This window comes from Mesitornis unicolor, unplaced genomic scaffold, assembly GCF_000695765.1.
Source record: "Mesitornis unicolor isolate BGI_N332 unplaced genomic scaffold, ASM69576v1 scaffold19487, whole genome shotgun sequence".
NCBI classification, from domain to species: Eukaryota; Metazoa; Chordata; class Aves; order Mesitornithiformes; family Mesitornithidae; genus Mesitornis; species Mesitornis unicolor.
The window spans coordinates 51,879-77,918 of record NW_010198612.1 but is presented as its reverse complement, the minus strand read 5'-3'; the positions used below and the strand labels follow the sequence as shown (position 1 = coordinate 77,918).

Genomic DNA, 26,040 nt, shown 5'->3' with positions numbered 1-26,040 from the left:
GCTACCACAGGATGGTTTTCCCGTGGACCTTCCACAGCAGCTACATGGTCCCTGAGCTTGAGCTGCCTGAATACAGAGTGAGAAGAGGCCTCCGGAAACACCCGAGGGGATTCCCCCTTCAGCCCCGTGTGTTGTCCAAGCAGCGACACGGGGAGGAGGTGGGCTATGGTTGGGTCCTGAGGGTTGTGTGTTCCAGATCATCTGAGAAATGAATCAGGAGCAGTTCCTGACAGCCAGTGTCTTCTGACCGTGTCTCAGTCATGAGGAGCCCCTGCCACACCAGCATGTGGGCGCTCAGCTGTGGTGGGCATGACCCTTGGACCACTGTTGCCCTGCATGCTTCCGGCCGCTCTGCATGGGCAGGACACACAGGCTCCCTGGAGGTGGCTGTAGGGACCTCAGGTCATCGTTGGTCTCCCCAGCCACCTCTGCAGAGAGTTTAGATCATCATTGGGCTCCTCAGCCACCTCAGGTTTCCTTAGTTTCCTCAAACCCTATTGCAAACAGCTTGGGTCACCTTTGGGCATCACAAGCCCATGAAAGGCCATGTTTTCAAAACAGCGCAGTATGTTTCAGACCCTGGGGTGCACAGGGCAGGTTGGAGCAAGAGCCATGAGAACCCAGACAGACCTGCAAGCCCGGCCTTGCTTTCTCCAGGCAAAGACAACTAGAGCAGAAAGGGCCTGAAGCCAGCTCTGCCACCAGCCTGCGCGCTGGCTCACTGCACTTGCTGGGCATTGGTGCTTCACTGGTGGTGGTAGGTGGAGCTGCCAATGGCAGACTGTTTAAGTAGCAGTGTGTGAGCTGTGTTTAGGGCCATTTGGAGATAACCTGCTGCCCTAGGAGAAGGGTGAGCAGTTAAATTCTCTCAGGTGAGAGCAACTTTCTTAGCCGAGGCCTCGCTTTCACCTTCTAGTCTCCCATGCCACCCAAAATCCTTGCTCAGCAGAGACTTTTGATCAAGGGAGGAAAAGTCGTGAATGACGACCACTCTGTAGTGGCAGATGTGTATGTGGAAGATGGAGTGGTGCAGGAGGTGGGACCAAACCTAAACCCTGAGCCACCCACTGGAGTTGTCGTACTGGATGCGACCGACAAGCTGGTGATCCCTGGAGGCATCGATACGCATACACACATGCAGTTCCCTTTTATGGGCAGCAGGTCAAAAGATGACTTCTATACGGGAACAAAGGTGGGTGCACATGTGCATGTCTGTGTGTCCATCTGAGCTTGCTTAGAAAGCAATGTCTGGTTATTCAATATTGCTTCTAAAAGAGAGAGCATGAATCGAGCACAGGCAATTGTCACTGTCCTTTGACTGGGACATTGTAATAAACAGGGTACTCAGAGGTACACCTTCAATCAGTATCTTATTTGAGTTCTTTCAGAGACTTTTCCAACTGCAAGTGGCAAGTGTTAAGCACAGTCATTTACTCTGGCTGTCACCATGCAGATTGCAACTTGCATTAGTACATGCAGCAAGCCTCACACTTTTCTGAGCAAAGGTTAACTAAAACAACAGTTTAACTCCACAGTTCTGTGTTAATCTGATCTTTCTCCTCTGTTAGCATGGGGGAGTGCAAGCTTTTCTGTCATTCATTTCTGTCCTTACTCTGTCTCTCAGTATATGTCCAGTTCAAACACACTTTCTAAAAGTATCTAATTTCTCCCAGTTTTACACATGGAATGATATTTTTTTCCAGCTTTTTAGGTGATCTTACATTCCCTGCATTAGCAGTGCATCAGTTACTAGTGTTAGTAGTATTATGCATCATTTCTGCACAGTAAAAATACTCGTACAGAGCTCTCTAAAATTTGTAAGGTACTTTCCCAAGAGCCTTGCTGTGCAGGGTGAAATCCGTTGCCCACAGAAGGGATCACATTGCCCTGCTTGGCTTATCTGTTAGCCAGCATTCTCAGAGATTCTGTTATACTCTGTCCCTCTCACAGCAGAACTGAGGTTTGCTAAAAAGCAGAAAGTGATAGTGCATCCCTTCTAAAGAAATGGATTTCACTGGTGTGCATTTTTTCTGATGTGCAAAATACTAATTCACCTCTTTGAATTAGTTGACATAAGTTAAATTCAGCTCCTTTTAACAAAGGGTGTGGTAACCACACAACTATTAAGAACCTTTAAAGTTTGTAGTCCTGCATAGATTGACCCTATTTAACAGGAAATTTTATTTATTGCTTTCCCCATCATGTCATGAGAGTGTGAGTTAGATTTTTTGAGTGGTGTAATTGTACATTTCCATACTCTAACAAGGATCTGGCTTTTTTTAATGTTGAGCCCAGAGTAATGAAGGGTAGACTACAAATGACCTGTATGCTATCCTTAAATTACTATGGCTTTCTCTTAAGATGACTTCTTAAGTTGTAATTGATCTCATTCTTAAAGTGCCTTCATTGGCTTTAAAGAGAACTAAAAATGCAGACTAACTCAGATGTAAGTGCCTACACAGTGAAATCCCAAAGTAGGAGAGATAAATTGTGTCCCTAACTTGCAAAAAAAAATAGTGTTTTTTGGTTTAGAGGTTTTTTAAATAACTTTTTGAGGCACTGGACAGGGAAGCAGCAAAACAGAGACTGTTTACACAAAACAAGATGCCTGGATAGTCACTTTGGTGCCTAAAAGAAGACTCTAGATCCAGCCTAGTGATGAGATGTCAAATTTAGATATTGCGGACCTTCTGGACATAGATCAAAGTGCGAAAAGTGTTCAGATCTGTTTACTCAGGGTCATCACCTGACAAATATTTTGGCAAGAGAATCAGGGAGACAAAGTTGTGTTGCAACTATTGCAAAATATGCTACAATGATTAGCTAAGATTTACCCATTAAGTTGAATAAGTAAAGGCACAGAACACCTCTTTTTACAAAGAGAGAGGAAAAGATGTTAGGGGAGAAAAGAGACTTTGAGTGAAGTTGTGGAACCCATTATATTTTTTTTCTTAAAGTATGAATTTGAACTGTGTATATTTTGATCTGAATTGGTTGTCCCCGTTGTACAAAGGGATGTTGTTCAGAGCAATAGAGAGGATTTCTCTGGCTAATTTGGAAGACTGCAAAAATTGCAGCAAAGGGATTTCTATATTGAATCAATTTCTGTTAGTCGAGGAGCTCGTTTGGTAGTGACTAACAAAGATCCTCCAAAGGTAAAAAAGAAAAGTAGTCATGTCCATAAAGGAGAGTGAAAATTATTGGTTAAAAATCAATTTTTGATCCTTACAACATATAAAGTAAGATTTTTGCTTAATTACTAGTTAAATATGTGTGTGTATATATATATATATATATATGGAGAATGTAAATACCTCATTATATTAAAAAACATGCTATGCAGTTTTACTAGATGATACCCTGTGAGTAACAAAAATAATTTTAAAACACTTTAAAAATCCTCTTGGTGTTGGACAAGAGTTTGAGGATGTTCACACTGCATTTTCGAACTGAATCTGTTTTGGTTTTTTCATTGTGTATCTGCCCCTTAATGCTTTCCTGCCCTGCATGCCCCACAGGCTTGTTTTTTCATCTACATTGACTCTGAGGAAGCATTTCTCAAGTTGACTACAGTCTTGTGGTGCTCTTCTTTTTCGGTGATCCCACCACCCATTTATGGAAACTCACTGGTGCATGAATGCTGCAGATTTATCTCCAAAGCTTTGATAAGATTTTGTACATATGCGAAAATGTCTCCTTCAATCTGAAAATTTCCCCATTATTCTCCTGAATACCTGTTTGAGAACATCCTTCTCAAAGGAGGTGAAATTAATCTCTACAATTATTTTGCAAGTTCAGGTTTCACTTGGGGAAATCGCAGCGGCTTTTGGCTTTTCAGTGTATCAATACTACTTGTTGTGCAGGAAATTGGAGAGGGTGGGATGAAGTTTGCAGTCTCTCTGATTGCTAAATATTAAATTTCTTGCTTTCAGGCTGCTATAGCAGGAGGAACCACTATGATCATCGACTTTGCTATTCCTCCGAAAGGCTGTTCTCTTATTGAAGCCTTTGATACATGGAAAAGCTGGGCAGACCCTAAAGTGTGCTGTGATTATTCACTACACGTGGCAGTTACATGGTGGAGCAACAAGGTAGATGCAGTAGCTGTTTTTCCATTCCATGAATTGGTACTGCACCTGCTTTGAATTAGTGCTTACAGGCTAAATACGGCTTACTGTAGTAGGTATATTTTTGTGTATAAAAACTACATTTGAAATAGTACACACCCTTTTAAAAGTAAGGATAATACTGCACAAAGTTAAAGGAAAAATGAAGCAGTTGTGCAAAACCAAGACCAGGCAGACCAGAGAGAAAAAAAGTTGTTTGCATAAATTTTGCCTTTTGCTACTTGAACACTTGATAATCTATCCTCCTGTTGAGTCTTGGTGTTGGGTTTCGTTGTTTTTGTTGTTTGTTTGTTTTTTAATAACTATATACATGGAAAATACGATACTTAATTTGTAAAGGAAGAGTTTTATTCCTGAGTGACTGCTTCTTAAAGTAAAGCAGGACTGGAGCCAGTAGTTACTTGAGTGTGAGATTATCTAAAAAACCTTTCTGGAATTTACATATGGGAGAATCATCCTTTTTGTGCGAATGTTTGCTGATAGCCTGAAAACTGTACTGAATAAATTAACTTTTCAGGTGCTTGACATTTATCTGAACTTGACTCATGTTTTACAAGACCACTCTGGATCCTCAGAGAACTTGTATCAGCACATATTAAGTAAATTTTATTTTAAAATATGAAATATAAGTACTTCCTTTAATTTTAAACTTTCAAAATATATAAACCAAAGCCTTCACTCTGCAAACACCGTGTCTTTGGTACTCTGCGCACCGAGCACAAGGTAGACTTCTAGCTCAAAGCAATGACATAAAATAAATTCTCCAGTGAAGTCTGAGGAATGTGCATTTGAAACAGTCTTATTAGAGAACAGTGGAGTTATACTGAAAAATCCAACAAACTAGAGAGGTGTACATCAATTAAATGTTCTGGTTTATGTTAAGAATTTAACTGTTCTTAAAGGCGAAGACTGAAAGAAATAGAAAGGTCTGATGTTTTTTAGCTGTAAAAGATCTGGGTAAAGAAGATTCTGCTATTTCATGCCTTTCTAATTTCTATCATCTCCTCAGAATTTAAAGTATTGATTAAAAATATACATTCTTTGTAATGCCTTCCCTTAGTCATAGTAATTAGTGAAGGAGAAAATAAATAAGACATTCTTCTATATTTCTGCCCAAGCAGGGTCAGATATTTGTTTGATAGTTCCCATCCCTCCTCTGGATAAGTCCAGAAAATTTATTTGAGTTTTATAATGGGGAGGTTGTATTAGATGACCTTTAAAGGTCTCTTCCAACCCAAACTATTCCATGATTCTATGATATGTTTGATATGTTGTTTGATATGTACAAATTCTTTATGCAAAGTTATTAACAGGTAAAATATAATATTGCTGTTTTTTGAGAATTTCTGACTGTCTTTCAGGTGAAGGAAGAAATGAAAAGTCTTGTTCAAAACAAAGGTGTCAACTCCTTCAAGATGTTTATGGCCTATAAAGATTTATACATGCTCAATGATGAGGAGTTATATGCAGCCTTTTCCTGCTGTAGGGAACTTGGAGCAGTTGCTCAAGTCCATGCGGAGAATGGGGAACTAATTGTACAGGTAGACATTTGATATTTTGTCCATCAAAGTCGGGAATATAAGTGGTCCTGTCATCTAAGCACTTCAACAGATGTATTACTGCCATCATTATATCATAGGGAAAGGCTTTTCTACTCTCACTTCCAGAGAACTGAAGACAAACATCTTATCTAAGATCCTAAAGGATGCTTGTGGTGGGCTAGGAAATAGTAACCTGGAGTCTTGGGTTCAGAGCAGACAGGAGGCAAATGATCCTTTTATAATGAGAGTTGTACTTGCAGTGTAATATATATACTTGACTGACAAAAAACGTCTCAGTATCTCTGTATTCATAGTTAGCTTCCCTTTACCCTTGCTACTGCCATTTTACTGTTCTGTAGAACACTGATGTCTTTGAATTTCTTCAACTATTTTAGTCAGTGCTTTGACTCTGCCCCAGGTCCCATAATGGAAATTAATTTTTTGCTAAGTAATTTCAAATCAGCAAAGTACAAATTCTTGGAATATAGCAGGGACAAAATCTTATGCCTCTTAAAACCTTGGAGCCTCATTCAGAGGTGCTGGATGTGTATCTCTGTGCTTAGTATGGATCTTGCAATTTTTTCCCAATGAGGTGTTAGTGCTGTCATCTTAGGTACTGGCTGTGATCATTTAAGAGCATGTATTGAGAGAGAGATAGGATTTTCAAAAGCAGTGACTTATCCCTGAAAGCCAGTGGAGCATGTTCTCTGAAGTCACTTAGGTATTCTGAGACCTGTGTTTATTGAGAGATATATTGGATTTCAGATAACACAACAGCAACTTCTCTTGAAAAAATATCTTAACTGCCTTATCTATTTTTTTTCCTCATATTAGCTGCAGTGGCTGTTTTAGGATCTATTTGGCTGGCAGCACATTCAGAGCTTCAAAGTTTGCACTTTAACTGACTTACATGTTTTTGTGTGGTGTTCAGGGTGCAAAGAAGATGCTGGCAATGGGAATAACTGGCCCTGAGGGGCATGAGCTGTGTCGTCCTGAAGAAGTGGAAGCTGAAGCTACACAGAGAGCAATTACCATAGCAAATGCTGTAAACTGCCCTCTTTTTGTAGTCCACGTGATGAGTAAATCTTCAGCACGGGTGATAAGTCATGCACGAAGAGAAGGTAAAAGTCCTAATTCTTTTATGCTTGGGCAATGGAGGAATAGTCATGGAAAACCAAACATAGCTTCAAGATCTGCCTTGTCATGGATGCCTCAGAATATGGGTGAATTTCTTTAAGTGAGATGTCTAAACTGTGTGTATGTGTTGTGGAGCCCAAGCGGAGCTAAGCAGCATGGAAGAACAGCAACTGGGATTAAGACTTTCCCTTCTTCCCAGAGCAAGATTTTTCCTCCTTCATACTGTACCTCCAAGGTCAATGTGACAGCAGGATAGCATTATTGCATTAAAAGTTATGTGATCAGTCCAAGACAATATATGCTGTGCTTTTCCCCTCACTTGAGTTATAGTCTGCTAGCCTTTACCAGCTATTTAAATGAGAAATTCTACAACAGAGACCACACCGTGTTTTTGCAGAGAGTGCCATGACTTGACCAGAACTCCTATTCACTGGGCACTTAAAAATCATTATGATGGTGACTGAAAGCCTCGATTCCCTGAAGGAAAAGGTTTCTCAGATCATGCACTGCAGGGTTCATAAATAGTTCTGGTCAGCCAAGAGAGCCTGATCCTCTTGACCAGCTGTTGGGCAGGCTAGAAGCAGCCTGAAGGCAGTAGGGATTCAGGATGTTTTACCTCCTCATCTGTAAGTTCATCCAGAGCACCCTGTGGAACCACAGTGCTGTGAGGAGACATTATACAGGTGGAAGAAGCAGGATAAAGGCCCGTGATTTGAAGGGCTTAAAACTTTATGCAGTATCTGTCCTCGTTACTTTTTTACATCTCAGCTTGCGTTCATCTGACCTAACCTAATAACCTTCCTTATTTCTTGACCTTAGATAATGCTTACACAGGGGGGTATAGATTATTAATATTAAAATGCAGAGTATGAGCGCATGAGGAAAGTGCAATCAAAGCCAGGATGGTATCATTGTGCTAATATAGATGTTTATGTGGAATATGTATTGATTATCACTTCTCATAAGACTTACCGGTAATTCAAGTTTATAAAAGAATATACCAGAATATTTTTTACTAACACATCTGGTACTGTGCTATATTACATTCCTCCACTAGATGACAGTGCTGCTGGTAGTGTGGATTATATCTGTCAGTGTACTGTTATTTGTACACTCACAGGTGTGGTGTCAAGATGAACTACAAGAAGCTGTAACAACAGTTAAAATACCCAGATTAAAGATGAAACACTGGCTGTGAACATAAAAGACCTAAGATAGAAGGTGGTGTTTTATAACATACTATTCAAGTAAAAAACTTCTATGCTGATAGTAAATACTGTAAAATATTGTTAGGCATATGTTGTAAGAATAGTCTGCAGTGCCAGTATGACAATTGACTTGATATATATATATGCTTCTTTGATGTGTAAAAAGAAAAAACTGGTACAATTTATGCTTAATGGGGTGCAAATTAAATCTTATAGCTTCGTGGCTTGATGCGGTCAGAATCATCAATGCTTGCATTTGTGCACAGCAACATATAACATCACTCCATAATTAATTTCTGTTTGCATGGAAGCATACTGTTTAAGAAACAGAGACCTAGGATCAATTAAGAAATTTTGAAAGCTAGCTAGTGTACCACAAAGACATCTAAATAATTATAATTTTTAATTAGACTGAACTGTATAAATCCTGGTAATTTGAAATTCATTGTTGTTAGTTCCAGTAAAAGTTATTTTCCATTCTTCAGTTAAAAGTGGTAATAAAAACAAGGAGTTCCAGACAAAAAAAAAATAAAAATTCAAAGTGCTGTAAAATAAACATAAATAAAACCCAAATATTTTGCTGAAAAATATGGACAGGTTAAAACGACTATAATATGAAAGCTGTGTAAACTGTTAAATGCAAAAATGCTCTCAAGCATTTGAAACATTCACCCTAATGCAGTTTATTCATCTTTTCATGATTATTTCTCCATCTCTTGATGCTAGCTTTCTGCTGTTTACAACTGTGAAATTTTTCATGTTCCTTTCCAAGCACTTAGCATGAAGTACAGTGTGTAAGTGCATATTCATCCCCACCCACATCGGAGGAAGAATGATATCCCCTTCCTATTCCCTTTCTGATCTCAGAAGGAAAGAGATTGATCTTCAGTAAGCGTAATGTATTTTCTGGGTGACAGTGTCATACCAGAACTGAAACATTGCTTCTCAAATTCTGTGGGATAGTGATTTTAATTGTCAAAAACTTAAGTCAGAGCCCAAGTCTTCTTTTTCCCTTATTTAGCTATACAAGGTGTAAAATGTTAGAGTTAGATAGCAAAAGCCTGATTGAGCTTGCTGAAGACAGTAGGCATAATTCTGTTGCCTTCAGTGAGCTATGGCTCAGACCTTAAATGCTAAAATCAGTCATACAAACTGTAAAAGGATACTAGTTCTTATACTAGAATAAGCATACTTTAGGGGAATCACATAAGTTACTGTCTTTCCTTCTCCCCTCCATGCCAAAATCCACCATCTATGTCTGCTCTGATCTCCAACACCACCACTCACTGAAGGAGATCTTTAGATTGTAGCAGCATGTTTTTCATGTACCCCAGTAATAGCTACAGTGCTGCTACATATCCAACAGGAAAATCAAGATTTCCACATTGTGACTGTGTTGGAGAGGGACAGGTTAACTCCTGCCCCCATCCTGTTCTTTTTTTGTACCCTACCTGCCTGTTTGCCAAAAGCAGTGGTTCACCACTTGAGAGGGTCAGGCAGCACTTCTCTGTGAGTACTGTTCTTGCTCATCTCAGTGGGCTGTTTCTTCATTCCTGTGTAGAACACGATCTTGAATCTTGCTAGAATAGGTAGAAGAACTGTCTGCTTCCGCAGAAGGGCAGTCTGATATCTCTGTGTGCCTGACAGTCTCATTCCTTTGAGTGGAAAGACAAAGAGGATCCCCTTCCTGCTATTGTGTAAAGTCTTCCCTACAAAGAGAAGACAAGACTGCAGAGCACTGGTGTCAGGCAATGCAGCTCCTTCTCCTTTTTAGAACTACCTGATGTGAACTTTCTGGGGGGAACTAATGTGCCCCTGTCACCCACTCTTTCAGCCAGTAATGCCTACAAGGAAGCAAGGCTAATAAAATGTGAATTAAGGATATTTAACTTATATTGCTTCCCACTTAAAAATGCTTTCATTCTAAGTGTACTAAAGGGTAGAGATCATGTCCCTTTGCGCATTTAACTGTGCTGTTGCAGCTAAGGAAATAAGAATTTTAGTGCAGATCAGAACTGTAGAACTTACTAAAAAGTCGATTTTTAAAAAAAGTTTCTCCCTTTTAAAAATTGCGTATAAAACTATGTAATTGGTCAGATTACAAGAAGCTTGCTTAGACTTTTCAAGTTGGTACCTCCTACCATCAGTCATGGACTAGGTCTGCTCTTAGTGAGAGGAAGGGCATGTCACGTCCATAGCTGTGGGTATACAGACTCTCAAGCTGATTTTGAGCACAGGAGTGCAACTAAAATTGCCAGCTTTTCAGCTGGCTCATACAGGACAGCTCAGGTCCAGACTGTAGATAGCCTAACTGATGCAATACTATGCCTGATTCAATAAACTCTGCCTTGTGGTTCTGCTGCTTTCAGATCATAGCTGGTGAGTGTCTTTGCCCCATATGACCTTATCTTAAGTGCTTCTGCAACTTTTACTAGAGTAAGCACACAAGGACCAGTTTTTCAAGCCTGTAAATATTATTTGGTATTTCTCAAGGTTATAGCTATTTTTGACTTCTGATAGGTGGTAAAATAAATTTCAATTGCATGTTCTTTGTTATAAAGTAATTTATGTGAAAATAGCTTTTGCCAGCCAGTTTGGGCATCTGATGAAGAAGTCACCAAATCCACAGGTATTTCCCAGCAGCTCAGAGATGTCAGAAAGACCAAACAGCAGAACACTTTCTGCTTACTGTTTTTATTGAATGCAGGAAAACATTACAAATGGAAAGACTTGATTTATTACTGCATTACTGCACTTTGATGCCTACAGCAGAAGCCAGTCGAGCTGGAAGAACCTTAATGCGGATTTTCCTTGTTGCTAATTGAACTATAAGAGCCTTAGTGCAGAATTTCCTTGCTACTTGGATTAAACCAGAATCTTGATATTATTGCACCCTTCAGTCTGACTAGTCATGGTCCAAATGAAATGCAAGAAATTGCACAGTCAGCAGAATTGCCCAGATGTAGTCTGTTGAAGCTGTAGTGTTCAGACTCAAAATCACTTGAGAAAATGGCTTGTACAGCTTACCAGTCATGGGAGCAAGGGGAACTGCTCAGGTCAAATTCTGACTGCAGAAATACTGTCATCAGCTTTGGTACATGAGTTAGAATGAACTCAGCATATACAGTCATGAGCTTGGAGACTTCATTTTTATGTTGTGAAACTGAAATAAGAAAATTATTTAGGAAACTAAACTAAACATTTACTTTTCCCCCACCATTTAAACTTTTATCATTTATAGCTATGTGCTAAATGATTCATAGTTCAGGTTTACTTTGGATGGAAGATTCTTTAGCTTGTTTAGATGCAATAGGAAGGACACACACCATACCATGCTTCCCTCTCCCCACCTTTATACTGACTTTGTTCATGAATAATATGTCAAAAGCCTAATACATATGGTTAGTTATACATGCAAGACTTTTTCTCTATATATCTACATTTGTGGCAGACTGCCCTTAATACATACAAACGGAGTTGGGAAGGCAAGGGAAGGCCAAGATCTCTCTGACTCCTGCAGCTGTTCTGAATTCAGAAAACACTAATCTGGCTCAAACACTCTCATTCACTCAGTGGTCATATCACTTCCATGGATGGCCTCATATTCAGTGCTTTAAGTTTTGAAAATAATATGCAAAAACCAGTAAATAACTGCTTAAGCAATTTCAGGTCCAAAAAATGGTGGTGGTCTCCCTCTGAGCCCAAGTGTAAATCAATTATATATGTAGATAAGTGGGACTGGGACTTTAAAATGCTCCAAGCCAAAATGTCAGTATAAGGCAAGCGTGCTCAGCATGTTCTAACATGGTGGCTACAGCAAATTAATAAGGCTAATAGGGAGTCTTTGGGTCATGGAAGAAGTCATGCTATGTAGTACTTGGAGTAAATGTATACTACAGAGCAGGTCTTGAAGCCTCGTGGAAATAACTGTGGAAGTATGGCTTTTAAATGGTATGAGACCTTTTTGCAAGAAGATTTAAGGAATGGCACTAGTGCAGCGGGAAACATATTTTGAAAATAACTGAGCTCCTCAGCAGCTACCTATGCTAAAGTAGCAGTTATAATCCAGTAGCTTACAGATGTACCAGAATCTAATGTACAGAGAGAAATCTGCAGAGGTTTGCTTTGTTGTTTTTTGACAGTACAGTAAATGCTTGACTTACATGCAAAAAGCCAGAGAAAAGTCACTGTCTTGTATCACCAAACAATTACCAGCTGAGCTTTTGCTGGAGCAATGTAGGGATAGTTCTAATAAAAAATTGTCCCTGGAGTGAAATCTAGGATCCATTGCAAGATGCCTCCTGTCTACAGGAAGCAGGGGAGGGAGAAAACTCTTGGTTGCATCCAGTAGAGGCTGCCTTTAATGAGCCTTAAGCAGCCTATGAGTGGGTGTGTGAGGTCCCAGCTTGCTCTGGTTCTTTGGTGACCATCAGAGTAAGGAGCATTGCCACCTGTCACCTACAGAACTACAAAGTGGCTGGACCACCTCCTCAGGGAATGAAACATCTTGTTTCCTCTCACATCTTGTTCTGTAGAGTTTCAAACCCATATTTTGTAGGAGGTAAAAATAGTTAAAATGTGTTAGCTCTATCCAAAGGCTAACAGTTGATCTGGGTTGGCATCCTCTTCTGAGAAATCTGGAATACTGGGGAGCAAAGATTTAAAAATTAAAATTCAGAAAATAATTTTCTAAATGAAATTATTTATAGTTTATTATTTGGGAAATGTTTTTATACTCTTTAAATTTATGTCTGGTGCCATATTGCTCTTCCTGGAACAATTGTAGCCTGACAATTAAGAACATCACCTTGCAAAGTTTGTATACTGTATATATTAACTTACATTGTTGCGTAGTCAATAATTTCATAGCACCAAACAGGCACTACCAAGAAATATATGGATCTTGAACGTAATTAATGCAATTGAGGATTGTGTTCCTTTTGAAATTTCAATCACATGCCTGGTAAACAATGTGTAAAACCCATTATAATATATCTGTCAACAATTTAATTAAAAAACTTGCTGAAGCAACGTTATTATGAGGAAATATACTGGGAGATCACCAGCAGAATATTCAGAACAGAGATGCTGTGTTATAGCTTAGTTTATTATGTCCTTCCATATGCTGGTGTTTAATTTGAAACACTCATTCAAGTTTAAATCCATTGCCACCAAAAAGATCTGGAACAGAGGAAATACAAGATACGCATTTTTATGTTGTTTAATGATACTATTGCTTTACATCTTTCAGGAAAGGTGGTTTACGGGGAGCCTATTGCTGCTAGTCTTGGCACCGATGGCACCAACTACTGGAATAAAGACTGGGCTCATGCTGCAGCATATGTCATGGGACCTCCACTGAGACCAGATCCATCTACTCCTGGTTTTCTCATGAACTTACTGGCCAAGTAAGCAGATGAACAAACAGTAACAGTTGATGCCCAAATATGCAGCAAATTCTGTCGGGAGCGTATAATAACAGGTTGATGCCCTGGAGATTTTCTAAGTACGGGAGGTTACATTTCACTTGAAATTTGGATAATGCATAAAAACTAAGCCTGCTGACTTCTGAAGGTAGATATAAGTTGTCCACTTCATAGCATCTACTTCAGAAGGAAGTAGGAACTGGAGTATCCTTCAGATAAGATACTTGCAGTTAACAAAATGTGTGGTTTGCCAGTATTGCATTACCAATAAAGCTTAACTTGACAAGGGGTTGAATTTGATGGAAGAGTCTGTGAAGGTATGCCTTAACACTGACTGATGGTTGTGCAGATCCATAGTAATTTTCACAGGGTATATGGAATGACACTGTCTAAAATTGCTCTAAGGGAGGATGGAACCAAGCCCTTTTCTCTGGACAAAGTGAGACAGTCCTCCATTTGTGGGACACCTTTGACGTATCCAAAGTCAAGGTGTTATTTTTGGTTTCTTCTGAGGGGTTTCTGAAGAGGAAACTCCTTCACAGGGAAACTGGCTGTTACCGTGAAGCTACTCTAGGAGGATGGGACTGAAGACAGGCTGGCAGGGCATATCAGTTTTTCCTTGCAGAAGAGATTGCTGGATCTAGCCAGCCTTGCAACAGATTTTCCTATGTGGCACTATCTGGTACATACTCTGATCCATAATGAACTTTTCTTCTTCATAGTGATGACCTATCTGTGACAGGGACTGACAATTGCACCTTTGACATATGCCAGAAGGCTCTGGGGAAGGATGACTTCACGAAAATCCCTAATGGAGTGAATGGTGTGGAAGACAGGATGTCAGTCATATGGGAAAAAGGTGTTGTAAGTATATCAAGATGTGTGAATGTGGAGGTTTCATTTCTCCAATGAAATATAGTCTCTCAGTGGTATCAACTCTCCAGTTTTATCAAGTGTGTTTATCGTGAGATAACTCCTTTGATCAAATATCATAACAGAGTCCTTATTAACTCCCACTTTATGGTCCTGGGACATAGAAGAAGATTCTTAGTGCTTAAAAAATAGCACTAGAGAATATTTTCCATTGTTTAGCTATGTAGGACTGCTATTGTTTTAGCAGTAGTGCACAGTACCTTTACTTGCAGCATTTTTTTCAACAGATGAAAGTAAAAGGAAAGAGGTGCCCACAGTTTTGACTTGGTCAGTTCTGAACTTTTTCCTGTTTGATCTCTCTCAAACTTTACTCTTGGAGGACCTTCCACACTGCATGCATGCCTGTCAACTTCTAATTTGTGTTTTCAGCCAGAGGAAACAAGCTAGAGATAGGAAATGCTTCTCTAATGTGTGGTGCAGCCCTGTGATGTGATGAGATGAGCACCTTCAAGTCCCATTGACTTCAGATTCTCAGGACCATTACAAGAATGGTTGGTGCTTCTCAGGCTCCAAATAAATATAAATATGAAAGCTAGTGGCCAGTTTTTTTGGATATGTGGTAATTTGATGAAGGGAGGGGTAAGACAATCTGGTGAGGGATCTGCTGCTTACTGGGCGTTATGATTGCTCTGGCTAATACAGTGCTGTTAAGTTCCAGAGGCTCTGGTTCAACTCTCTAATTAATATTAGTTTCTCTTGCAGTAGTGAAATCTGGTTGATAATGCACTGCAAAGCATATTTATATATTTATAGAATTATCTACCTCACACACTTGGTAAAAATGTCGTTCAGAATCTTCCTTGTCTGTCTGTATTTAGGATTCAGCTCCAGTTTGTGTGTACAAAGCAGACTTCTACCTATATTCAACTGTGGCATAGCTCTTGTATGATTATTTATCATGTAAACTGGAATATAAACTAGCTTGTGGTTAATATGAAAGTGAGACATGAATATGTACATCAGTTCTGCTTTTGAATGGTGTATCCTGTTGGGCAAGATAATCTTTCAAAAGGTTCTTCAGCCACTAATACCCTCCCTTCTCTTACTTGTAAAATATTACACAGCTGTGAGAGTTTGTCTAGAAATCTTCCCTCCCTTCCCACACACCATTATTTAGAAAAGCTGTGTGCACCACTTTCATTATGCTTTTCTTCTCAGATGACTGCTCACACGCCACCACACAAACATGTTTTTGTGACATTCGGATTCTTGGACTGACCTGTGCACAATATTACTGCCAGTGTAGCTGGCTTTCCGAGCAAACAGCGGATTAAATTAGTTACGTAGCAGTGGACAGTCCCAAGACATGTACCCATTATTGTTATCCATTTTGCAGATGTGTCACATCAGCAAAACTGTTTTTTATACTACTTGATCTGGAATATTATCTGAACCATGCTATCCTCTGTGTTATTGCTGAAGAGATTTGCAAATCACTTTTCCTATATTACACATTGTGCATAATGCCCATCCTTTATCATCTTCTAGGCTCTCCTTAATACTCTTACCATTTTCCAAAACCTATGTACTTAGGAGATGTTATATCTCCTGAGGAAACTGCTGAGGAGGACTACAGAGTCAAAGCCAGCTAAAAAATTTTATTTTCGTTGACTTGGGACTGGATCCACAGAGTATTTGTCTTTAAAGTTGTATTTGTTTCCCTTTACTGAGGGATAAAGTAAGATTAAGTTATCATATTCAGTGAAAGTACTTTGCAGTATGTGCATCTGAGACAAATAGTTATTTTTATTTCTTTTAAACTCTTCGGTATGACATTTAAGAAAAAAATATTAAAGTGATGTTGGCAGAGAGCTGTCACTCATCATAGCTTTTTCAATAACAGGAATATGTTTTCATTGCTTGTTTAAAAAAGCAGTAAGTTTTCTTTTGTGTACTCTTCTGCAGTACAGTGGAAAAATGGATGAAAACAGATTTGTAGCTGTTACCAGCACAAATGCAGCAAAAATCTTTAACATTTACCCAAAGAAGGGGAGAATTGCTGTGGGTTCTGATGCTGACATTGTAATTTGGAATCCCAAAGCTACAAGGTATGTATGGGTATTTATTTCTTCCCATCCAGCCTCTCTGCAGGAAAAAACATCTTAAAGCCTCTGTACAGCAATAAGCCTTTGGGATGAGGTTACGGTGTTTTTCAGCAGCACTTCTTGTGAATTATTTACAGGTTATTTTTCTCCTACAACAGTGTATGTAAGCAGAGATCTTTGATCTCTAGGCAGACTTAAATTATTCTAAATTGCTGACCAAGTGCAAAATTAACATGATCTGCACATTATGTTACCAAAGTTTGGTATCTTAAGAGTGAAAATAAACACTTTGGGATATTATAGTAACCCTGTTAAGTACTAGAGTATGTTTGGCACATTTGGCTTCCTTCCACCACAAAGAGCAGGAACAGGAGCCTACATTTCTACAGGATGACTCATTGAAAGCTTATGTTTTCACAGAATCACAGAATATTAGGAGTTGGAAGGGACCTTGAAAGATCATCCAGTCCAACCCCCCTGCCAGAGCAGGACAACATCCACAGCTTTCCCCTTGTCCACCAAGCAGGTCACCTCGTCATAAAAGGAGATAAGATTAGTCATGCAGGACCTGCCCTTCCTGAACCCATGCTGACTGGGCCTGATCGCTTGGTTGTCCTGCATGTGCCGTGTGATGGCACTCAGGATGATTTGCTCCATCACCTTCCCTGGCACCGAGGTCAGGCTGACAGGTCTGTAGTTCCCCGGGTCTTCCTTCCGGCCCTTCTTGTAGATGGGCGTCACATTTGCAAGCCTCCAGTCAACTGGGACTTCCCCAGTCAGCCAGGACTGTTGGTAAATGATGGCAAATGGTTTGGCGAGCACTTCTGCCAGCTCCCTCAGGACCCTGGGGTGGATCCCATCTAGCCCCATAGACTTGTGTATGTCTAAGTGGTATAGCAGGTCGCTAACCACCTCTTCATGGATTATGGGGGCTTCACTGTGCTTTCCATCCCTGTCTTCCTGTTCAAGGGACTGGGTACTCAGAGTACTGCTGGTTTTGAAATAGCTATATCAAATATATTCAAAGGTTATCAGGATGGATGGTGAAAGTGTGTGGTCTTACCTTCCTAATACATTCTCCATAGCTGATAGAGCAAATAGAGTGGTAGAGCCAAGATTGAGCTTAGTTTCGAAGGTCAAGCTGTGCATGCTTATGCTTTTATTTAAGGCATTTTCTGATTTTGTGCACAGTAAGTCTGCTAGAATAGAGCTTGTCACACCAACAGGTGCATAGGTGTGCTGATCTCTCACACTGCATGATTTGATGCCCTGCTACATTTTCGCTACAAAGGGCATGCAGTGTCTCACAGAATCACAGAATCACAGAATGTTTGGAGTTGGAAGGAACCTCGAAAGATCATCCAGTCCAAACCCCTGCCAGAGCAGGATCACCTAGACCAGGTCACACAGGAACACATCCAGGTGGGTCTTGAATGTCTCCAGAGAAGGAGACTCCACAACCTCTCTGGGCAGCCTGTTCCAGTCCTTTGTCACCCTCACAGTAAAAAAGTTTTTTCTCATGCTCACATGGGACCTCCTATGCTCCAGCTTGCACCCATTGCCCCTTGTCCTGTCATTGGACATCAGAAAGAAGAGCCTCTTTCTGAGAGCCTCAACTCACACAGCATACTGTGCATTACAGCTGATTCCCATCTTCAGGTATATTCACACCATTATAAATACCTAAATAATTACACTTCTTGAGTCTTGCTCTGGCTCTTTTGCTCATTTCCTGGTCTTGCTTAAACTGCTTGGCAATGATCTGACAGCTGGCTCTCACAGAGTCCACTCACCTTGGGAGCTGTCTTTCTCAACTGAGATGCCTATGGCCTGTGCGAGTGTATCTCCACTGTTCTAGTGCTGAGCAGGTTAAAACTGCAGGCACTTTAACAGCTGAGCCTTACAGATGACCACAGCCAGCACAATACACAGCAGGAGCAGCAGGTCAGGAGGTGTGCTGGGCTGGTACTTTTGTCTTGGGCTCAGCTCTAGTGAGCAGAATAAGCATACAACAGCACTGAAGGCACACATTGACCCTCCTTGAAATCTCTTCATCAGTGTCATCCAAATAGTCAGTAAATCCACAGAAGATAGCAATCACTAACCACAGATGAGCTTTTTGGGGTGCTGGGAATGATGACTGTGTGGCCAGCTTTCATCAAGTTATCACAGTATTTGGTGTTCCTAAAGCCTGAGCTGTTGTAGCATTTGATTTTCAGCCTTTGTTTTTTTAAAAAAACATGAGTTTAAGCTCTACTCATGATAGAGGAAAGTTCTGAAACATAACTCAGCAAATCTGATTTCGGAAGCCAAATGGAAGAAAAAAGCCCTAATCCTAGATTTACCTTACACAAAAAAGTTGTCTTGACCAATCTCCTGATTTTTTAATTTCTCGCTAATTGCAGTATATCCATGTGTGAGAGTGAGAGGAAAAGAATTCTGTGTTTTAAGCTGCAAAGCTTGAGGACATTGAGGTTGCTATTCAGAAGTCCCATAAAAAAACTGGCAGCACCAGCAAAAGAAGTTTTAGGAGTGTCAACCCCAATAAACATAGAGGCCTGCTCAGTGCTGGGTCAGAGAGACTTTTGTGTGCATTATGCCTTCTGGCATGTTGAGCAAGCATATTTTGAGATACTAGCAGTGAACTATTTCAGGACAGTGGAGCTGTGAGCTCTGATTAAAAAAACAAACCTGAAGGATTCTTTTCTGAACTCAATTCTGCTTTCCCTGAGGACAAATGAAACTAGGATAGCAGAGTTCTGACATAGTTCTCAAAGTGCTTTGTCAGCTCCTGAAATTATTTATCCTTTATTTAGGATAAATAATTTAGCCTCCCAAACATTGCTTCTGCCTCCCTTCACTCTCTCCTGAGTGCTCTCATTGCCTTTTGCCATTATTCTTCAAATATTTTTTCAAACATTTAACTGTATTCTCTTACTGAGCAAGCTGATTTTAAGTCCAGCCAGTACTTTTTTCTGATCTGGTACTGTTCCCATTGTTTATCTCTTTGGCTTTGCTAGGAACAAGCCTCTCTGCAGGTACAATTGTGTGAACTACATGAGTAAGAATAAATAAATCTCACTAGTGCTTGTCTGTTCAGTTCACTACAAATCCTGAAGAGGGCACAAACAGCCCAGCTGTTTGGATCTAGCTATTGGACTTCAACCATTTAAGATATTACACAAGGTGCAGCCTCGTGCTTTTGTTGACTTCTGTGAGTGATTTTCAATTTCACAATAGTCTTGTTCCTCTTTCTTGCAAACTCCCTCCTCTTTTAAGCATGACATTTTTCTTGTTTGTAAATCTAAATCCTGTAAGAAAAGAAAATGAAATTTTCCAGTTCTGATTTCATGCTGTGTTGCTGTTGTCTTGAAATACTGGCTGTTATGAACCTAAAGAATTGCTCAAGTATTGCTGTGAGGAACTGGGATTATCACAGTCTGTGGTAGAAAGTCTATAAGGAAGATTCTGAAGTTGTTCTGAAGTAGTAAAGCTTTTTATATGGAAACAATCTTTTTAGCAAGGCCTGTTGTGACAGGACAAGGGGTAATGGTTTTAAACTAAAGAAAGGTAGATTTAGACTGGATATAAGGAAGAGATTTTTTACAATGAGAGTGATGAAACACTGTAACAGGTTGCCCAGAGAGGTGGTAGAGACCCCAACCCTGGAAACATTGAAGGTCGGGTTGGATGAGGCTCTGAGCAACCTGATGTCGAGGATGTCCCTGCTAACTGCAGGAGAGTTGTACTCGATGACCTCTAAAGGTCCTTTCCAACCCAAAGCATTCTATGATTCTATGATTATTCAAAATACAAAAACATTTTCTTACAAAATCAGCTGCATTTTCACTCCCACATTATTGCACAATAGCAACATGTTGGGTGCTGTCTGGGCACTCAGGATTTTCTCTTTTTAGATTTCAAAAACATAGTGAATTCAACATGACAGCTGTGCAACCTGGGAGCAATTGCAATTCCACTTCTAGCAATCTGCCACTATAACTAAGGCTTTTCTTCTATGGGTCAGCTTCATTGACTGGCCTATTTCTGTAGCATTTTCTGGTAATTTCTGCAGAAAATGTTATATGAACAGTTACTGAATTTGCTACTGTATTTAAAGGCTTCCAAATACTAGTCTGGGCAGGTCTGCATGAAAGCAAGCAGTATTGGGAAGAAACATATTAAATGTATAAATGAGAAACTGCATTGGAAAAGATGGGTTGTGAGTTCTGCCAGATCAGGTCTCTTTCTTAGCTTCCTTATACTCATTGCATATTTATTAAAGAACACACAAATACTAAAAGGACCGGTTGGTTTATTGCAGCCATGTGTTACCAAACATCATCTTGCAGACCTCAACACCTTCAGCATCCCAAGTACAGCCTGTGCACACAGAATTGTTTTGTGAGAACTCCTTGGAAAAACACATGTAGGCAGCAAATATGTACTCACTGTACTGTCTTATTTTAGTCTGTGCTTTGATCAAGAATGTTCATTTCTTTTAGCTGTAAACAAATAATATAACAGCCTAAATTTGTGAAACAAAAGCAAGTGTAAATACTACTCCAGGAGGAGAGGGCAGAGTAAGCAAGGAAAAGGGAATGTCACCACTCAGCAAGTCAGTGTCCTCTATAGCTGATGCCTTTAGCTATTTGAAAGCAAGCAAGAATACAAAATCTCTAGGCCTTGTTTTGAAAATGCTCAGCAAGGAATCTAAATACTGCAGTACCCAATTCAGACCTTCAAAAGAGCTGAGCATCACTGGTAAAGTAGGGACTGCAGGTGCTAAAGATCTCATAAGAGACATTTAGCTACTGGCAGATATTAGGGCTCAATAAACTCACTGTAGCCTGCCAAAGCCTTGCAAATAAGCCCTGGATCAGGCCCCAAAGGCAAGATCAAACAGCAATAGGGATAAAAAAAACCTGTCCTGAATGAAGTTTAACTTTCTAAGTTCAACCCTTTATTATAACAGCATGCAGTCTGGGAAGCTTCAGCCACCAGGTTTTTTCCACTCACTACATATAGCCTAGAAGTTAGCTACTTTTGAATGCAGAGGCAGAGCTGGCTGTGCAGGTAACAGCTTCTCACTCTAGCTTCCTTGGGCTCCACAGGAGTGGCCCTCTTTGGCAGGCCCATCCTGTGCCCCACGTGTGTCAATGGAGTCAGGCTCAACCCTGAGCACAGCAGTGATGGCTGCATCCCCAAGCACAAAGCTGCTGGAGCAGGGTCTCTGATAAGCAGGGAAGCCAGGAGTCCTGAGGTGAGGAGGAGAGGGAGGAAAATGACATGCTACTCAGTAATCTACCTGGTATGTCATGATGAGGGAAGACGTGGTTTCGAGCCCCCCTTTCTGGTGGTGTTTATGCATTTTAGGGGAAACAGTGACTGGATGCAAATCAGTGAGAAGTCAGAGTGCCCCAGTCTGCTGGAATATGTTTCCTTAATGCCTTTGTTTGTGTATAGATTTGTTCATGGATAAATCTTTTGCATTTGATAGGATCAAAATCTGCAGCCTATGTCTGTCTCATTTGTAGTCAAGTCTTCAGCCTCAGAGGCTTAAGTGGGGACAAGTTACAACGTTTAAGCAGTCTTTGCCAAGCAACTGCCTGTAATTTCTCATAAGATGAAAGAGGAAGAAACCAAGATGTTAGTAAATGATTAGAATAAATAATACTGCAACTGCCTTACTCTTTTGATGAATGAGCATAATTTTGAATACTAAGTATATGAATAACTGCATCTAGACACAATGAGGCAAAATGAAATAATGTGACATACAAATATGTATGCACAGGACAAGTATGTTCTAGCATTTTTAATAGCCCCATATTCTTTTGCACAAGTGCAATCCTATGCGTGCATGAATGTACACTAATTCACCAGAATCAGAGTTCCTGTCAAAGGCCTGTTATCTCAAATTAAAGGGACATGGAGAAAGAAAAAATAGGCACAATTAAAATACATAAAATTCCATTTAAGCATAAGAAAGAGATTTTTTTTTTTTTGCTGTGAGTGTGATCAAACACTGTTACAAGTTGCCTGAAGAGATTGTGGAGTCTCCATCTTTGGAGATACTTAAAACCTGACTGGGCGCGGTCCTGAGAAACCTACTTTGGCTCATCCTGATCAGAACAGAGGGCTTGGAATAGATGATCTCCAGAGATGCTTTCCAACCTCAATGACTCTGTGGTTCTGTGAACTGTAACAAAATAAGCCTCTCTGAGAGAGCATGATGTACATTTCCTTAGTAACTTGCTGTCTCGCAAAATGTCAGCTGCTCTCTTTAGAGAACTGTATCTTAGAAATGTAACAAAACAAATTAAATTTATCTTATTTTCTCCTTATATAACCTTGCCTTTTTCTACCTGGTAGTCACTTCCAGATCTTCCTTAATCATTGAATAGACTAATTTGTATTTTCCTCTCTTTTTATGCTTTTCTGCAAGCTTAATTTCTCATTACTGTTTTACTCCTGCCCATCATACAGTTTGACAATTTTTATTTCCCATTATCCCATATCAGCTTGGAATGATTGATAGGACCAGGCTGATGGTCTTGTTGACAAATTAGTTACTTACCATAATCAGAAAAATACTTTTGTTGTCATTCTCTACCCATCCTAAGATGATGAATTTTAGGAGATATGATTGCATGAAATAAAGAACCCTGTCCCTCAGGTAAGTCACTTTGATTTGGAGCTCCCAAACATTAAATACTTACCTCTTCTTGCATTTGTTATTTTACCCACAAATCTCCTCACTTCATATGGCTACTCAAAGGCAGTGCTTATTTAAAGGTATTTTTAAGAGTCTAGGAATACAATTTTATGAATAGGTGCCTGCATATATTTGCACATGCAGTTTATTGCAATTCCTGAACATAAAACAGGCCATGGGGTTTTTAGTCTACCTTATAGGCTTATAGCTAGCATTTTTGCACCTAGTTTTTAAGACTTTCTTCTTTTTCCTCTTTTTTTCCCCTCTTTGTTTTTCTTTTTAATAAAACTGACTCTCTAACATTAGCAAAGTTCAATTTAATTATCATTATAAATGAGTGGTGGCTCAGGACAGCACAGAAAGGTGAACGATGTAGTTATTTTTTTCTGGATTTTAGAAAAGTAGTTTAATAATATGGAGAGTTCAAAGGCATCTGAAAGTGATGTAAAGAGGCAACTTGCAAAGGCTGATACTATCCTCAGCAAACTGGCATTTCTCACCTACCCCCAGCACCAAAAAGCTTAGAGATACTGCGCTGTAAGCACTGAGAGATGTTGTTTACAGCTCAAATACTCACTCTTACATAAGTTCATTTTCTATGGCAGTTGTCAAAGAAGCAGTTGTTTTCTCTTCAGCAATGCACTCAGGTCATTTTTTAGCTGCCTTTATTACTATGTTTTAAATGAATTATTAATTAATTATAAGTGTCCTCCCTTTACTGAGATGTTGAGCAGCCGTTCTTGCCTAAGGACTGTCAACTACAGAATTCTTTCATATTCCTGTACCTGGGTTGTTTAAAGAAAACTGTGAGGTACACCTCCAGTTTCCATTGAAAGTTATTGAATTCTTCATTTTCTTATGCCCACCTAGAAAATTAAAGTGATACTCCTCAAAGCAGTCAAAGTTTAGGTTCTAGAGCTCACTCTAGTCCTGCAGATCCACCTTCACTGGGCTGATGTAGCTTCATGTCCTATGCATTGTGAGGGGTAGAAGATCACTCTAATGTCTAATGGTTTCCCTTTATCCAGTTCACCCCTGCCTGACTGTAACTCACTGTTTAGTATTTCAGGCTCTGACTGAGGCCTAGACATGTTTATGATGCTTTTGGTTTGTGTTTGACTTGAAATGAAAACTGATACATCTAACTCCTTAACAAAACTTCAGGGCACAGCTTTTGAGCTGACCATCTGTACAGTCTTGATTTTCACCCTACAGCTTGCTGTGTTAGTCTAATATGATGCTCTTTTATAAATTTCAAACTTTAGTTTGTTGTTTGTTTAGATATACTATTCTAGGAATGGCTGTAAAGCCCTTTCTCACAGAGCATAAATGAATACAGGCTCACTGAATCCTCACACAATCAGAGAAAATCTAGTAATTGCTCTTAGACTAAAACAATTGCTACTGGACTCTAAATTAGTTGGTCAGAAGCACTGGATTGAAGAAAGACAATTTCAGGATCATGTCTTCCTCTTTGGAACTAGGGAAAAGTCAATTTTCATATTGATAGCCCAAAACCTCTTTGTAAGACAGCTGTATCAAAAGCAGCTAAAGTTAATTACATGGAAACACTTATGTAAGTAGGAACAAGACAGGGCCTGATATCTTTACAGTATCCTCTTTGTAGAAAAGAATGTTCTTTTAAAAGTTAAAGTAATCATTCTGATCTTGGTCTCCATTTGAGAAAGGGTTGCTTGAAACAAGAGCCACTGTAATTTATAACCAGAATTAGAGATTTTTACAAAATTTATTGAAAAAATCCAATACAGGTTTTTGGATCCTGGAGTCAGAATCTGCTCTTTCATGTTGAGTAATCCCTCAAGCATCACTTAGGCTGCTGGAGGCAGCTGTTACGTTATACTTCACTACAGTGGCAGTCTTGATTTCTTGGATTATAAGTAGGTTACAGCTGTTCTTGCCATTAGCTGAGTGTTCAATAGTGTCCAGACATTTGGAGTAAACATTGGAATTTTGCTGAGATTCCTGGCAAGCTGCTTGCTACTGAAATGGCTGGTACAGCAGTAAACAGTCAGTTGCATAAGGCTGCTGAGTTGTCAGCTTCAGACCCAAGCATACCGTTTACTTCTGTTTTAATTTGTTGCTATCTGAAACTTTCCCTGCCATTGATAATGTTAAAGGGTTAAGTCAGAGACAAATTTCAGTCATCTCCAACAGGGAGAATGCTCTTCACCTTCAGAAAGGGCAGTGTGATCTAAGGCCTGTTTTAATAGAAGAATTATAAATGAGTTCTATAGAAGCTTGTTGTTGAGACAAGCTCTGGGAAATCTGTTTTGTCGTAAGGTTTATCTGTACCAACGGATATTTCTTTTCAGTGTGCTAACTTCCACTCATTTTGTATCTTTTTATGAAAGACATACTTACCTCTGAGGTTTGTTTACCTCTAGTGATCCTGCTGTAGCACATTTAAAGAGGTCACATGTTGAATTGAAGGATGTTGCTTATTTTTCTGTTCATTTGTTCAAATTACCTTTTCCATTTTTCTTTTCATGTCCCAGTACTACTGTGCAATTTGATATAATAAATACCCAAAGAATGCCGAAGATAATTATATTACAGTTGTTCTTACTTACTGTTCTAGCAATTGGACCCATATGGGTAATGCAATAAGCTAGAGGAATATGTTCACAATCTCTTTTTAGGGCTATTATAACACCCATGGTAAAGTTGTTGGACAGTATTCATAGGACTGGTGAATACAGGAGAGGTCTGAATTCTGTTACTCGCTCTTTCCCCTGTGAATCTAGAAGATGATGCTGATACTGGTGAGCAGGCATACATAAGTTTTCTGTCCAAGGTGTGCTGAATAAGGAAAAGATTTTATTCCTATGGGCAGATTGGCCATAGAAAGTATTTCTATATATATACAGCCTTTAAAAAGCCAGTT

The 26,040-nt window shown here is 39.6% G+C and overlaps 1 protein-coding gene across 1 annotated transcript in view; it reads left to right on the top strand.

The window, feature by feature from the left end:
• Positions 1–805: 805 nt before the first annotated feature.
• Positions 806–26,040, top strand: part of DPYS (dihydropyrimidinase) — a 29,487-nt gene continuing 4,252 nt past the window's right edge. Inside the window, exons 1-7 of the mRNA XM_010189197.1 lie at positions 806–1,192; positions 3,933–4,091; positions 5,489–5,668; positions 6,600–6,789; positions 13,265–13,421; positions 14,162–14,303; positions 16,278–16,420. Coding sequence (XP_010187499.1) covers positions 923–1,192; positions 3,933–4,091; positions 5,489–5,668; positions 6,600–6,789; positions 13,265–13,421; positions 14,162–14,303; positions 16,278–16,420 — 1,241 coding nt within the window. The 5' untranslated portion in view covers positions 806–922. The remainder of the gene's footprint in view (positions 1,193–3,932; positions 4,092–5,488; positions 5,669–6,599; positions 6,790–13,264; positions 13,422–14,161; positions 14,304–16,277; positions 16,421–26,040) is intronic.